The following is a 12,936-nucleotide window of genomic DNA, read 5'->3' as shown; positions in this document are numbered from 1 at the left end:
GGACCCTCTGGCCAGCCTCCCTCATGTCCAAACCATGGTTGACCACATGATCAATAACAGTGGCCCTAATCTCATCAGAGATTATGGTTCTTCCCCTTCCTCCTCCTTGTCCTCCTCTTCCTCCTCGTTCTTCTTGTCCTCCTCCTCCTTGTCCTCTTCCTCCTCCTCCTCCTTGTCCTCCTCCTCCTTGTCCTCTCCCTCCTCCTCTTACTCTCACTCCTCTGCCTTGCTGCTCACCTCTCTCTTCAATGTGCCACCATCCATTGTTCTCCAAACAAACCAGGAGCTCATCGGTGACCCTTCTATGGCAAATTGCTGATCACAAATGGCATAACAGCCTTTGGAGTTTAGAAATGTGATTGGCAGTGTGTTCTGTGTGAACACCAAGAGAGAGAATTCAGGAAGAGTGTGCAAGATATAGAGAATTGTGTGTAGTGTTGTGAAAAATGTGTGGTATGGAATGGGAATCTGAGTCTAAAGCAGAAAATGTGCTTGGAGTTCAGCAGAATTGGTTTAGGCGGTTGGTACATGAGTTTCAGGTTGTGCACATTGTGTCTGATGTTCCAATTAATGTGTTTAAACAATTGTGAAAAACTGTAATGCATGGCATCCTACCTCAGTCTATGTCGTCTGTCTTACTTTAGATGCGACCATCGGGAGATATTTCTAGTCTACAGCGTCCTCCATGTTGGTGCTTCGGCTGCAGAAATTAGATCGTTTGGCTCAACAATGAGACAGAAAGCTAACGCTGTGCTAGCTAGTTCAAAGTCAATAACACTGAATGAGTACGGTTAATCTAATTTGTTTGATAAAAAATATTGTAAAAAACCATTAAAAAGCACATTTTAAGACAATAAAAACTCAGTAAGGGTAATGCTAAAAAATGTAACCGCTTGTTTAAAAGCTGTAATTTAAAGTGACATTTGATTTCATTAATTTTAAAAAAGTGAATATATATTGACTATATAGTGATGCATGATGTCTCTCTGGCTTCTATAATTTGTTGCTTGTTTGCACTAAGCACATGCCTGTTAGAGATGTAACGTTTGAATCTTCTGAGAATTCTCTCTTGGTATTGGTGGGACTTAATCATTTTAATTCCTCCTCAATTTCAGGTTCCTGGAGTACAAGGCTGGACAACAGGCAGATGCTACACAGCCAACTATGGCATCCTTTGCCCAGAAAGTGCAGATCTACAGTCTCCATTCCCCAAGGCAGCAAGCCATCAGCGATGCCATTGTCAAAGATTTGATAATTGGGTGTTGCCTGCCACTGTCCCTTGTGGAAAATGAACATTTTAAACACTTTCTTGAGATTGTAGATAACAAGTACACACCAATCTCTAGGAGAACAATTTGTGAGAAACACATACCAGTTTTGGTAAAGAAAGTTAAGGAGACTGTTCTTGAGAAGCTGGAGAAAAGCTCAACAGTGTCCTTAACTACTGATATCTGGTCTGATCGTAGACTGCTTTCCTTCCTCGGAGTAACTGCTCATGTGTGCAACAAGTCAAATGAATCCTATGCCCTTGAATCCTATTTGCTGGACTGTAGACGTTTCACAGGCAAACATAGTGGAAAGCGAATTTCTTCTGCCTTTGAGGAGATCACCGACGAATGTGGTATCCGTCAGAAGATAAGTTATGCTGTCACAGACAATGCTGCCAATATGAAGTGTGCTTTTAAAGTTCAGATGCCACAACAGCAGTCAGATGACAGTGAGAGTGAGGAGGAGAATCTAGATGATGAGCACCTGTGGGAGGACATGAATTCTGTGGAGGACACAGAGCTACTCTGGTCATCAGGTGAGCGTCTTTCTTGTTTTGCTCACTCCCTGCAGTTAGTTGTGAATGACGGCATGAAGGAAGTTAAAGCCATCTCTCGCAGCATTGCCAAAACATCACGCTTCTTAACTCTGTTACACAGCAGCTCACAGTTCAAAGACAAATTTGAGGTTGCATTTGACTCTACGAAGACTATTCCTGCTGCAAACAACACTCGCTGGAACAGCACTTTCAAACAAGTGCAGTCCCTCACAGCTCTGGACCATAAAGCTCTGACTGAAATGTGCAGCAAGGACTATGAAGAAGTGGTATTCGGCACTCGTGAGTGGAACCAGCTTAAAGAGCTGACTTCAGTTCTCGCACAATTCTCAGAGGCAACAGACCTGACAGAGGGAGAGAAATCCGTTACCATTAGCATGGTTGTTCTGACTGTTCTGGACCTGCATACACACCTTGTGAAGATGGGAGAGACACGAGTACAGTGTTGGCCATTAGTAAAGGCCCTCCATCAGTCTCTGATTAAAAGATTCAGTGGAATCTTTGGCAAAACAAATATGACTAAAGACAGTGGGGGACAGGAACCTTCCAGCCATAATGTGTATTTTTTAGCTACAATGCTTGATCCACAGTTTGGATTAAGCTGGGTGGATCTGGATGTTACTAATGGGCTAAATGCAATGCCACTCATGAAGTTTAGAGATGAGCTGAAGAAAACACTGACAGGTATACACACATACATTTTACATCAAGAGAAAAATATTGTGAGAGCAGTTTTATTTGATACCTGCAGACACTGTATATCCTTTAATCTAACCTGTTTTTGTTTTTTGTTTTTTTCCATTTGCTTGTGTTTTTCAGACACTTTGATCGCTGAGGTTGAAAACTTGATGGACTGTGAAGGTAGAGCAATGGACTACGGAGCCAGAGATGAAGAGTCACCTGGTGATTCCCCTCCAGTCAAATGCTCACGCCTTCTTTCTCATTACAAGGCTCACAAAAAGCGCAGCACAGGCCAAGATACAAGTATCAGGGCACAGATAATTAAATACTTTGATGCCATACAGAATACTGAAACTGATGATGCACTTGTCTTCTGGGACAAAAACCATGACAGATTCCCACAACTCCACAACTTGGCACTGAAGGTGTTGTCAGTTCCAGCGTCCTCTGCACCAGTTGAGAGGGTATTTAGTAGAGGAGGCATCATCATGAGGCCCCACCGAGCCCGTTTAGGTCACAAAATGCTTCAGGCTCTAATTTTTCTGAAGTGCAACCAAGCTTTTGTTTAACCTCCTCATCCCTAGAGCCATGCAGGATCCTCCCATCTCACCCTAACCCTGGCCCAGAAATGGGACCTTTGAGGTCTTTCACAACCACCCCTTTGTGAGTGTATTCTTAGTGTTGAGCTCAGACTTTTAAGGATTTTACACATGTTGTTCATGCTTGGCATGCCACAATTTTCAGTTAAATTATTCCTAGTTAATTTATGCTTTAATTTTATGAAGCAAAGTTGTTATGGATGCCTAGGAGAATTAATACTTATAAAAAGGACATTGTCTGGCCTTCTCTGTTGTTGTGAAAGTTCTTCATAGCCGTGTACCTAAGTTGTTTTTTCTTTTTCTATGTGAGTGTGCTCACTTTTTTGCTTCTTTGGAAATCTACATGTCTTTTATAAGACTCGTGCAAAAACTAAAAGAAAGTGTATCTTATTTCAGATGATGTATTTATCTGTTTACACTTAGGCACAATAATTCAACAAATCCAGATTAACATCATCTTGCAAGATATAAACAAAAAAGACTTAATTGCTTGAAAATGAGTCAAAATAGCTGGCAAAGCACCAAAAGGCAAAATGTTCAAGAAAATTATTAAAAAATACCTTGCTGAAAAGAAATGTTGCTGTTGCATTTATGTAAAAGCAAACTTGATTAAAGAAAAAGATACTGGTCATTTGTTCTGTTTTGTTGTGATTTTTCTTTGATATATACAGTCTTGGTCTTGTCTCGGTCTCGACCTCCAAATGTCTTGGTCTTGTCTTGGTCTCGACCTCCAAATGTCTTGGTCTTGTCTCGGTCTCGATACTCTCTAGTCTCGATAATGTCTTGGTCTCGGTTGGTGCGGTCTTGACTACAACACTACTGGCTAGCATAGTTTCCAAAGCATTAGAATGAATTCTCTTGGATAGGCTTCAAGAATACATATCAACTACTGACAATCAATTTGGTTTTAAAATAAACATGGCACAGATTTGTGCATATATGCACTGAAGGAAGTTGTAAGTATAGAAGACATAACACTACAGTATTTGTGTGTTTTCTGGATGCGTCAAAAGCTTTTGACCGAGTTAATCATGGTAAAATTGTTTATTAAACTACAAGAGCGAGGGGCCCCCTCTTATTTGATAAGGATCTTGCACTTTTGGTATTCATATCAAACCATGCAAGTTAGATGGGGTAAGAGTATATCTGCACCTTCCTAGTGACCAATGGGGTCCGACAAGGTGATTCAAAAAAGGACTGGTTGTTAAAATCCCTAGTGTTTGCATTGCAACAGATTCAGTGGAGATCAAACTGGAGATGTCTGCCAAGGTGACATTGCCACCACCAGGACACATCATCAGTTGTGTACCTCAGCATCACAGGGTGTTTCGGCCTTTTATCACAAGACACCCTCCGCTGAGGCAGGCCCACCACAGGTTGATCGGTCCTGGGTGCGTGACCTGTGGTTAGCTGTTCACCCTGGCAGCCCAGACGGCGTCTCTCCTTTTGAGCCAGATCCAGTGGCTAGTCCTCTCAGCAATGTTGGCTAGCTCTTTGATCACTCTCCTGTGGGCCTGCCCCCTGACTCCTAGTTCCCTCAGGAGTTTTGCTGTGGAATACTGTCACCTGTTCTCTTCAATTTGTATATGGATGATCTTTCCAAAAAGTTAAAAGAGTGTAAGACTGTATGGTGGGGGATAGTCATATTAACCATCTGATGTACGCTGATGACTTAGTCGTCCTGTCTCCTTGTAGTGCTGGCTTACAGCAAATGTTCAGAGTCTGCTCAAGTTATGGTGTGCAGCATGACATTAAATTGGACTCTAAAGAGTGTTGTCATGATTGCTAAAACCAAGGAGGATCAGAAGCAAAATTGTTCCCACTTTTCATGCTGTGTTGAGGAATTTTATGTACAAATTTATGTGTCGACTAATTGATTCAAAAATCTAATTATAATGGTTTTAACTGAGCCTACACAAAGTGACACAAGGTACTTCTCTTGTTTCTGGAAACATTGGAACAAATGTCTATATAGGTTTTAATCATTGTGGACTTGTGAACTGTTTTTAGCTATATTTTTTTGTTGTTGTCCTGTCTTGTATTTTTATTGTTTTTTTTTAATATGGACCTATGTGTCTGAATAAAGTAAGATTTGATTGATTGATTGATTGATTGATTGATTGATTGAATAATAATATTAAGATAACGAGGAAAAGCCTTGTCATTTCATCAGAGTGTGAAGGGTGTGGCAAGAGGAAACTCCCCTTGTGCTCGGCTGGTTAACGTGTGCGTATGCATGCACATGCACACGCACACGCACACACACAGGCAGGGGTTATAAAGCCCTCCTAGTTTCCTCTTCTCTCATAACTTATCGTCTCACCATCACTGTCAGGACTCAACAACTCATTGAGGTTCAGCATGGAGATCTTTGTCAGACATGTGGAGCTGCTGGGCTTTGAGAAACGCCTCTTCCCAAGTCAGCATTATGTAAGACACAAACTCCAGCTTTCACTCAATCTCCTTTGATATCTTCAGGTTACTTTAAAGTAGTTACTTTAAGGGTTCGGAATCTGCTGGTTTTGTGGAGGAAAAATACAACTAAAAGTGTTCACTAGGGACATATCTTATGATTTCAGTATGTTTGTATGGTGCAATGTAGTTTTGTTGTGTTGTATTTGCGAGAGAGAAAAGAAAAACAGAAAACTTGAACGAATCGATAATTACAAAGCCTGTTCATCATGGGCATGTTTTTTACCATGACAAAATTGTATGAGCAAATAACCAAATCAAAAACCACGATGAAGCGTGTCGAAATGCAAACACATTCCCCAAGTTTCGGTTTACATTGGGGAGTTTTATTTTCGTATCGTCTCGGTTTCATCAGGTTTTAGTCTCAGTTAACATCTTCCATTGTAGTTTTTCCCCCGATGAATTAAACTGGCAGCTAGTTTACCATGATGAGTTAATTGCCCCTGCCTGACCGTCACTTGGTGCTATTCTCAGTTAGAATCGATGGGGAAATTCTATTTATACCTTTTTATTTAGTTATCAGTTTCATCATGGGAATAAGGTCGTTCGTGAATATTTTTCAGCGATCTGTCAATGAAAGTGTACACTTGCTTATCATTACAACTAATTTTTAACTGACACATTAACGCCAATGTTGGACACATAGCAGATGTGAAACTATTAGGATTGTCAGCTCTCTGAGGTAAACTCTTCACCTTCTTTTACTCACTTAATTGTTGTGGTGTATTCAACTTGACCTCCTCCTGTACCGCCAGGTATACTTGCTGATGGTGAAGTGGAGTGACCTCTCAGAGAAGCTGATCTACAGGAGATATCCTGAGATTTACACCTTCCATGTGAGCCCCATTGTTGTTAAATAAATACAAATAATAGAAAAATGGTATCAAATGGACCTGTGTAGCTACTGTGAGTAGCTAAACTTTAGAGCAAGGCACTAACACCACCAGGGTAAGGGGTACCTTCCCATGTGTGGCTCAATAGATTAAACATAACAATTACACTTAGTAAATGTGTAAACATGTACGAAAAAGTTAAGCCTTAGGCTAAATTATCTAAACTAAGAGCATCTAAGAGCTGAAGTATGCACTCATGGTTAAAATAGATTTGAGAGGCATGAAACTTTTTCAGCGTCTGTAATTTGATTTAATATCATTTAAGCACAACATTGATGCTGTTGTCAGTCCTGATGGCTGCCATCTGCGCTCTAAGAAATTCTGTTTTGGCCACAGAAAACTCTGAAGGACATGTTCCCCATCGAGGCTGGCCAAATCGAAAGAAGAAACAGAATCATCCCTTCGTTACCAGGTAATTAAATGCACATAGATGTTATTCCAGCCCATCCTCTGCTTCACATTGTGCATGCGAACGTGTGCACAGAGTCACATTTCCTTTCCTTGCAATTTAAGCCTCTCTCACAAATACTGCAATCCCAAAAATATAGATTCACACAAAGGCACCGCCCACACGCTCGTATGCACTGTGACATACACTTTAACGCACAGTTACATGCACACATACACACGTACTCCTTTTTTTCAGTTTTGCTCAGCACAACTGTGTCTCAGCTTTACTGATCTATTTCATGCTTTCTGTTTTTCTTTTGAAGTTATAAGAAACATTTTTCTGTCTCATCATCACAATTTTGTTACCTTTCACTTTCTTTTGTGTTTAAAGTTGTGCTAACTCTAATAATCTAAACCTGGAAAGATAATGTTTATAAACGTGTTTGCACCTAGAACAGCGTAGTGCAAAAAATAAATAAATAAAAATAAATAATCGCCATAAGTGCCCTGTAAGTGTAAAGGGCGCTCAGTAGTCTTGGTACACAAATATATTGGCAGTATCTATGGGAAAGAAGTGACATAGTGATGAAAATCAGAGTTTTGTGAGTGTCAAAAAGTGGAACGGATTTGAATTCCATGTTGGACGACAAACTCTTTTTAATAAACAGTGATCATAAAGGAGGGCGTGATGGAAATACCCCATTACAGAAATACTACCTGCAACATTTCTCTGAGGAAGCATCTGTGTTTATGAAGTAGATGTAATGAGCCAACTTCCCCTTTTTGTATGAGTGAAGCAAATGTGAAAGTAAAAAAAAAAAGCTAAAGTATTTGTAATACAGACTGAGTTTTCAGCTGTTGGTGATTTGTGAGCCATACTTTTGAAAAGAGGACAAGAATAAAAAACAAGACCACAGCAGATCTTCCCAGTTACCCACTTCACCAATACTACAAGCCAGTTTCCCGAGATAATGTACAAAGTTTTATCCTAATCTAGATCTACTGTGCGGAGCCTAACCATGGCCTTTTGCACAACAGCTGTCACTTACTTAATCAGCACTAACATTGCATAATGTTGTATTTTCACAAGGTATTTTCAGTTCCTCACCCTCAAATACAGATGATGTCTGACAGACAGTGATACATTGAAAGGTATTGCTTATGAAAACAGAAGTCATACAACTATCCCACTTAGGAAACTTTTGCTTACAAAAACACTTAGGCTAATGCAATGTGTAAAAGGAGAAGCAGTAGAAACCTCAAACTGCCCTGCAATATCAGTCTTACCCATCAGGTTTCCATCCAGGCCTGGAAGTTTCAAAGAAAAATTAACAAATAATAAATTTCCAAGGTTTTGGACATGCACAAAAAGTCTAAAAGTATAAAAAGGAAAGAAAAAAGCGTTTTGCCCTGTTTCAAAACAAGTATGTTTTCAAATATTATCTTGTATACTGGGAAGTCTCTGTTGTGGAGAATGCTTTCTTACTGCTGTTGCACAATGACACTGTCCTGCAATTCAGCATTGAAATTACTGTGGGAGGAAAAAGAAGCCGGAAGAGTTTTGGAATTTTTAAATTAAACAAATGTCTGACCATCTAGCTTAGGTCCTCATCTTCTCAGCCCCCAGGTGGCTGGATAGCCAGAAGTCCACAGAGACCAGGCAAAGCACATTGGCTGAGTACTGCCACGCTCTCATCAACCTACCGCCCCACATCTCCCGCTGCAAACTGGTCTGCAGCTTCTTCACAGTCCGATCGGAGGACGAGAACCCACCTGCCCCACAAGCGTCAGTATAAGACATAATTTATTATTTCATGATGCCATGTCCACTGCATGTAATAGCAGATGCCTGGAGAGTTACTCTGCACTCACGCCAAAAGTGTAATGAGCAAAAAAGAAAAAGCAGCCAGCTTGTCATTAATTTTCATGGAGAGCTAGCAACGAGGTAGAAAACAATTTGAAATTGAGTTAAGGTTAACTTTATGTAAAAGCTAGCCCTCCCATGTCAAGCACTGAACTAGACCAAGACCCAGAATGCAAAAACACTCAAGGATAGGGCAAAAATCAAGTCCTTTATTCAGCAGAAGGTTCGGTACACAGGTCAATCAGCTCAGCAAAGGTATCCAAAAACGACAGGCAAAAGGCAAAGTCCAAAAACACTTAGGCCTGATCTAGAACACTCAGGGGGAAAACACAAGGGACAAAATGCTGGAACGCTGTCACACAAGGATCAAGACGAACTGGCACAGAAGACAGGGAGCACACAGACTAAGTACACTAGGGAGGGAGACAATTAGACACAGGTACAACACATTACGGTGGGGCAGGCAATCACACACGCAGGAAACATAGGAGGGCAGGAAGTGAAGGTATCTGCAATGAGAAACAAGGTGAGTATCAAAATAAAACAGGAAGCATGAGACAGGGAAACAAGAGGAGACAAAAACAATAACTAAACTAAGATGGACTGTGACATCCCAGGTGTGAAGGTGTGGTGGAGCATTATGTATGTTTACATACACAGCAATACCCTGATTATTTGTAGAAGTCAGTTTGAGAAAACATTTCAATCAAAACCTATATGTGCAATATCTCTAGTACCTCTGTACACAAATTCAAAATTCTTTGGAACCAGAGTTGAAACAATCTTGTGACTTTCCAAGCATGTCGGATCATTTTCTCTGCCTATCATTGTGTTTATCATCATGTTTAACGGTGATGGTTCTAGCTTATATGGTGCCCTGGGCAACCCCCCAACGCCACCAACAAAAAAAGCACCATTCTGCACTAAACTGGGAGCATTATAAAGCAGAGATTGAAGGAAAGGTGGCAAAAGCAAGGGGAGGAAGAAAGGAAAGGACGATGTTTTTACAGAGTTCAAAGGAAAGTGGAAGAAATGTGGAGTACAGGAAGGAACAGGAGAGAGGAGACGATAATATCTAGACTTAGATTTGGACACACTGGACTAAACGGTACACTATTCAACATAAGCAAACACAACACAGGCAGATGCGACGACTGTAGGCAAGAAGAAACAATAGAGCATGTTATGCTATACTGTCAGATATGAGGTAGAAAGAAGGAATCTGATTCGAAACCTCAGAAAGGAAGAGGTAAACTTGGACTTAATAGACATTCTACAAAAGATCTCGGGAAATGAGTGTTATCGAGTTTTATTTCAGTATCTTAGGGCCCTGTGATGGCCTAGCGGCCTGTCCAGGGTGTCTCCCCAACTGCTGCCCAATGACTGCTGGGATAGACTCCAGCATCCCTGCAACCCTGAGAGCAGGATAAGTGGCTTGGATAATGAATGGAATGAATGGATGGATCTTAGAAATAACTCGTTTGATTGAGAAGATATGGGTTGTTGTTGTTTTTTTTTTTAGCAAATAGACATTCTGGTCTGCACTTCATTCCAGTTGGTTGCGGTAATGCATCAAATCGTTGTTTGCAAACCACCAATGAACCTAAAAAAGAAGAAGAAAGGGTGTCCGGATGGCGTGGTGGTCTATTCTGTTACCTACCAACACAGGGATTGGCAGTTTTGAATCCCTGTGTTACCTCTGGCTTGGTCGGCGTCCCTACAGACACAATTGACCGTGTCTGTGGATGGAAAGCTGGATGTTGGTATGTGTCCTGATCGCTGCACTAGTGCCTCTTCTGGTCGGTCGGGGCACCTGTCGGGGGGGGGGGTGACTTGGGGGGAGGGGAATAGCGTGATCCTCCCATGTGCTATGTCCTCCTGGCGAAACTGCTCACTGTCAGGTGAAAAGAAGCAGATGGCGACTCCACATGTATCGGAGTAAGCATGTGGTAGTCTGCAGCCCACCCCGGATCAGCAGAGGGGGTGGAGCAGTGACCAGGATGGCTCGGAAGAGTGGGGTAATTGGCCGGATACAATTGGGGGGAAAAAGGCCCCCTCCCCAAAAAAAAAGACGAAGAAGAAGAATATGTCAGTCAATCAGGGACATCCACGTTTGTAGGGCTGGCCCTGCTGGCCAATCCAGCCAAAAAAGGATGCTTGATACTTGACACTGGTAGTGTAACTTCACAGATTCAAACATAAAGATTCAAGCATTTCAAGACTGGCTCTCAGGGCTGGAATCTAACATAAGGCAACACAATAATTCATTTTATATTACTTTATTTAAGGCTAGTCGAGGTTAGGCTAAGGTAGGTCAAGCAGGTTAGGTTAATTTAAAAATCTGTGTCTGCGAGTGTGTGTGTGTGTGTGTGTGTGTGTGTGTGTGTGTTCATGTTGCCATTGGGATGAAGCATGTGTGAATGATGGCACATTCTCAACTCTTCTTTAGGTCCAAAAGAAATGAGTCTGATGTGGCGTCCAAAGAAAGTCCCAGAAACATTGTGTCAGGTATGAATTCTTTAAAAACTGTGTGTATGTGGGGGGGGGGGGCTGTACCTCTTCTGTAATTGATTGGGAACACATTTTTACACTTGAGAAGCTCAAGAAGATTTCCTTTGTACTAGTTCCAAACTGCCTGATATGTCAGATGTAACATTTTCAGGGAATGGATCTGAGCAATAGTGCATTTAAAAGGGTAAATTCATCTGCAACAAAAATAAATGACAAATAGCTAGACAGACAGACAGACAGACAGACAGACAGACATGCAGGTAGACTAGGATACAGACAGAGAGGATGAGTACAGTGGAGAAATGCTGAGAAATTAAAACTCATTGCATCTTATTACTGTCTGAGTAGTAAGGTCTTTCACATTGTTGATTCTAACTGAATAGATTTGTTGGAAAATGCTCAAGATCCACTGGAGCCAAACAACCACTTAAAAAAAGAAACGTTGCTTGATGTTCCCTTCTCTATATATCAAAAGTACAATGCATTACATCTTTGGAGGGTGTCACATTTTCTTAACAAAGACGTTCTGTAAGCCAACACATTTAATTGTAAACCACTAATGATAAATCATTAATGATTTGTCATTGACCAATAACCGTGATTTTTTTGCAATGACGAAAAAATGTTGTAATGAAATTTTAAACTGATTTAAAAATTAACCAACACTATTGTCTGTGGCCTTAATAAAATTCTATTCTTTCTTTTTCCGTCCTTTCAGAGATCTCTGGCCCAATTATACTGGACACCTACAGGGTGATTGCTGACTACAGCAAGACTTCAAAATATGAGATTGATCTTCACACTGGGGACCTGGTGGAAATTGTAGAAAAGAGCCCTAATGGTATGATAAAATGAACGCCTAAGACTCCTTAGACCAGCCATTCCCAATCTTAAGAATGCTGTGGCCCAATTTGAATTCTGAAAATCTTCTGCTGCCCACCCAACCCTTTTATTACAACTCTGATCAACACACAAAACTATGATCAAGCAATCAATCTTATTTGATAAAAAGAGAAATTCTATGTGAACAATTCTATTTTAAATGCAAATATTTAATTTAAATATGTATGGTAATTTCAAACTTTATTACAATACTGAAAATTAAAAACCTTTATCTATTTATTGTTAATGACCTCTCGCGACCCACACTTTGGGAATTGCCGTTATGTACTTCAGATAACTGGGGGGGGGGGGACAGAACAGCAATGTTAATAACAGCAATGACCATAAAAATACACTTGTCACAATTTGCACATCTAACAAACTGTAGAGTTTAGCCCGAATAATAAGTGGGAAAAAAAGCCTTAGGTCACTGTTCAAACTGACCCCTTAAAGCAGTGATGCACAGAGAAGCATTTAGGGCTGCCCTATAGAGGGCAACAGTCAAATCAAATCAAGAAGTGGACTGACTTACACTACCGTTCAAAAGTTTGGGATCACCCAAACAATTTTGTGTTTTCCATGAAAAGTCACACTTATTCACCACCATATGTTGTGAAATGAATAGAAAATAGAGTCAAGACATTGACAAGGTTAGAAATAATGATTTGTATTTGAAATAAGATTTTTTTTACATCAAACTTTGCTTTCGTCAAAGAATCCTCCATTTGCAGCAATTACAGCATTGCAGACCTTTGGCATTCTAGCTGTTAATTTGTTGAGGTAATCTGGAGAAATTGCACCCCACGCTTCCAGAAGCAGCTC

General features: G+C 40.7%; 1 protein-coding gene across 1 annotated transcript in view; it reads left to right on the top strand.

The window, feature by feature from the left end:
• The first annotated feature begins 5,451 nt into the window (after nt 1-5,451).
• The window catches only part of ncf1 (neutrophil cytosolic factor 1), a 14,376-nt gene continuing 6,891 nt past the window's right edge, over nt 5,452-12,936 (top strand). Inside the window, exons 1-6 of the mRNA XM_056284402.1 lie at nt 5,452-5,532; nt 6,330-6,410; nt 6,804-6,879; nt 8,478-8,643; nt 11,171-11,229; nt 11,951-12,073. Coding sequence (XP_056140377.1) covers nt 5,464-5,532; nt 6,330-6,410; nt 6,804-6,879; nt 8,478-8,643; nt 11,171-11,229; nt 11,951-12,073 — 574 coding nt within the window. The 5' untranslated portion in view covers nt 5,452-5,463. The remainder of the gene's footprint in view (nt 5,533-6,329; nt 6,411-6,803; nt 6,880-8,477; nt 8,644-11,170; nt 11,230-11,950; nt 12,074-12,936) is intronic.

Source organism: Lampris incognitus, chromosome 8 (assembly GCF_029633865.1).
Source record: "Lampris incognitus isolate fLamInc1 chromosome 8, fLamInc1.hap2, whole genome shotgun sequence".
In the NCBI taxonomy this organism is placed as follows: Eukaryota; Metazoa; Chordata; class Actinopteri; order Lampriformes; family Lampridae; genus Lampris; species Lampris incognitus.
Note: the sequence above shows the minus strand (reverse complement) of the source record. Positions and strands in the feature narration are given on the sequence as shown.